The sequence below is a fragment of the Temnothorax curvispinosus genome, unplaced genomic scaffold, assembly GCF_003070985.1.
Source record: "Temnothorax curvispinosus isolate PA1 unplaced genomic scaffold, ASM307098v1 QBEX01002321.1, whole genome shotgun sequence".
NCBI classification, from domain to species: domain Eukaryota; kingdom Metazoa; phylum Arthropoda; class Insecta; order Hymenoptera; family Formicidae; genus Temnothorax; species Temnothorax curvispinosus.
In genome coordinates this window covers 1-3459 of record NW_020212101.1, presented here as the reverse complement: position 1 = coordinate 3459, position 3459 = coordinate 1, and the positions used below count along the sequence as shown (strand labels likewise).

Genomic DNA, 3459 nt, shown 5'->3' with positions numbered 1-3459 from the left:
ATATGGTAAAAAAAGGGTGTTGCCCATGAGTGTTGCGATAGAAAAATATACTAAGAATAGCATTGTATTGCGTGAGAAAATTATAAATCGATGAAAAATACCAATCGAAGAAAATAAGTAATGCATTGTTTTTATCAAGCCGACTCATCCGCCGGACTCAATAGCATTTTATTACGTGAGGAAAATATAAATCGAATGGAAAATACGCATCGAGAAAAAATAATTAACGCATTTTTCCTTATCGGGCCGACTCATCCGTCGGGATCTTCGACGCATTTTTTTTTTCACGCCCGAGACCCCCCGCCGCGCCGCCACCTATCCGAGTTGTCGCTAACGAGCGTCATCGCGTAAACGTTCGCATTCGGAGCGCTCGTCGAGATCGCGCTCAAACCGCGACGCGCCGTCATCGCGGTTTCACCGTCTCTCTCTCGCTCTCGACGATGCGGCTCGCATACATAATCGCGTTAACCGCGTGTTTCAACGCCGCGACGTGCATCAATTCCACAATTACGGACGACAATTACGCGTTCACGTTCGACTACCTGCTGAAATACGGATATCTGTCCAACGACGTGGACGCGATTCCGGCTCAGAGACGAAACGACGTTTTTCGCAAAGCCTTCAAGGAGTTTCAGAATTACTACAATTTACCCGGCGACGGAACGCTCAACAACGAAACGCTGAAATTCATGAGTAAACCGCGATGCGGTTTCCAAGATATCCTGAAGCACGAAACGAAAGCGAGCCTGTCCAAATGGCCGAAGACGCACCTGACGTGGCATTTTCACTTAGCCGACGAAAACGAGTTGAACACGGCGCAGGCCGCGTTCGACCTGTGGTCGCAGCATTCGGCATTGACGTTCGAACGCTCCGAAATGCCGAACGCCGACATTATAATATCTTGGCGACGCCTACTACACTATAACACGAACATCGAGGTAAACGGAGAATTGTGCTCGGACAAATTCGACGGCCCCGGCAACGTGCTCGCCCACGCGTTTTTCCCGACGGACCAAGCGGGATTCGTTTCCGAGGTGCACGTCGACGGGGACGAGCCGTGGCACATTTACGTCAACAAACATCCCGCGGATAAGTTTTCCCTGCATTACACGTTGACGCACGAGATCGGCCACTCCCTCGGATTGCCGCACAACAGACGCACAACATCGGTGATGTTCGCGATACAGCCGGATCAGCAGTATCCGGTGAAGCTCGACCAATACGACATCGTCGACATTCAACGTTTGTACGGTGAAAAAATTCAGAACGATAAGCCGCGTCGGACGCCAGCGCCGGCGCCACCGCCGCCGCCGTCGCCGGACCTGTGCAGCCTCGATCGCGTGAACGGGGTATTGATTTTGGAAAATCGAATGTACATCTCGTACAAACGTTACGTTTGGTCGGTCGATCTGGACGGTAGGACGTACAACGGACCTTTAGCCCTCTCGAAGCACATGAGCTTTCTTCACGACAATTACACGCGCGTGACCGCTGCCTATCAATCCCCGTCCGGCGATCTCATGGTGTTCGTAGATAATTTAGTATACTTGGTTCAATATCCGGAATTTAGTCTGCGGCCAGGTTGGCCGAAGACCCTACAAGAACTCGGATTTCCCGAAAACGCGCTGATCAACGGAGCGGTGAACACCCACAGAGGACGTTCCTACGTGGTGTACAACGGTAACGCGGTGGGCGAGATAAACGAATGCGACCAGGACAAGAGAGTCGCCAAATTTACGCCCCTCGAGGCCACGTTTCCCGGAATACCGAAAGGCGTGACGTCGATATTCCGCTACATCGACGGCAATCTGTACTTCACCACTCGGTCGCAGTTCTACAAATTCAACGAATTTACGAGGACCGTCTCGTCGGCCGGTAAATTCGATCTGCGGATACTGAATATCGTCTGCCCTAAGGCCGAACTGCTGCAGCAGTTGCGCGATCTCCTCGATCGAATCGTACGCCTCAACGATAACTCGCTAACGTCGACGAGCGATTATTGGAACGATGACGACACCGGAGTTCGGCTCTCCGATTTCCGCATCCGCCGAAGGAAGTAGACTACCGCGCAAATTTTCCACACCGCGCCACGCGCGACATAAGTCAAATCTTTCCTACTTATACCGGCATGTCCCTTCCAAGGCATCAGTGTCGCGTCGTCGGCCGAATACGACGCGTCGGAAAAAAAAAATCAGAAAGGAACGGTTACCGCGGCGCGAAATGTTCTCGACGTTGGCCGATCGACCCGCGCCGAGGAGTATTTCTCCTACGGAGACGGCGGATTCGGAGGCGAACGACAACGACTATAAAAGACGGAGGATCAGTTCGATGGACGATCGCCATTATCTTCCTCGTCGCCAGGAATCGCGTCGCAGCTCTCATCCTCCAACCGACGCGCCCGTCGAGGACGATCGTCGTCGTCATCATCAGGAGTTTCGTTCCAACTTTCCCGTCGAATTGCCCCCTGTGCGCATCCTGACGACGCGTTATCTGCTGACGACGACTGGCTACAAGTACATAGCCATAGGTATCACGATCAAGACACCGTGGTACAGTCTTCATACCACGCCTTCGTACGTGGATATCGCCCTGGGGGACAAACAAGGAAGAGAAATCTCCCTGACGCTCGACATGTGGAAAGGACTGATCGAGCGCAAACGCGACGTATTGTCGTGCATGGAACGCGCTCTTTCCGACGTAACTCACCCCCCCTCGCCGATGTCGATCGGAGGGATGACAATGCGATTCGGAGTGATCAACAACGGGCCGATCGTACGTATAGAGCTACCCAACCTGGCTCGCGTGGCGATGGTGCGCACAACCCTGCTCAAGCTGTACAATCTGCAATTTTGCGTGGATCGCGTCATCCGTGCGCTGAACGCGGCGACCGAGGAGGTCGACGCTAAGTTTTTGCGCTATCGGGAGATAGCCGCCGCCGCGATGAAAATGGAAACTTCGATTCAACCTGAGATACAGAAAAGCGATTTTTTCGATCCTGACAACATCACCGACTGCGAGATAGCCGCGCTATGTTTCGACTCCTTATAACGATGTCGCGTCTACGAAATGCATATATTCGCGCGAGCGAAACAATGTAAACGCGCTTGTATTATTTTTTGAATAAAAAAAAACTATATGCGTATCTCATCTGTGCACTCTCTCTTTCCATTTTTCCCCCTTTTTTTCCCACATCCGTATACCCATGTCAGCGACCGCGACGCCGAGTTCGAACGCGCGTCACGTAAAATTATCGCGAATCATGAATTACAGATCGAACGCGAGGTGAATGAAAAAAAAAAAAAACCATTGTCGCGCGTCGATCGAGCGACTAGACGATGAGTCATCTCCATCGATCCCGACGAGTCGGGAAAACCACGTGCTGTCCGTCGCCCGCCCGCGGGATCGAAACGACCTTCGGACCGAGAGTTGAAAAACAAAAACATGACAAAACGACGACGA

General features: G+C 52.1%; 1 protein-coding gene across 1 annotated transcript; it reads left to right on the top strand.

Moving 5' to 3' along the window:
- Positions 1-440: 440 nt before the first annotated feature.
- On the top strand, positions 441-2060 carry LOC112468972 (matrix metalloproteinase-2-like). Its single transcript, XM_025038409.1, has one exon. The coding sequence runs from the start codon at positions 441-443 to the stop codon at positions 2058-2060; it is 1620 nt and encodes a 539-aa protein (XP_024894177.1).
- The last annotated feature ends 1399 nt before the right edge of the window (positions 2061-3459 follow it).

Bases quoted from the DNA above. Each gene is read 5' to 3' on its own strand.
- LOC112468972 (XM_025038409.1), top strand. From the start codon at position 441: ATGCGGCTCGCATACATAATCGCGTTAACCGCGTGTTTCAACGCCGCG.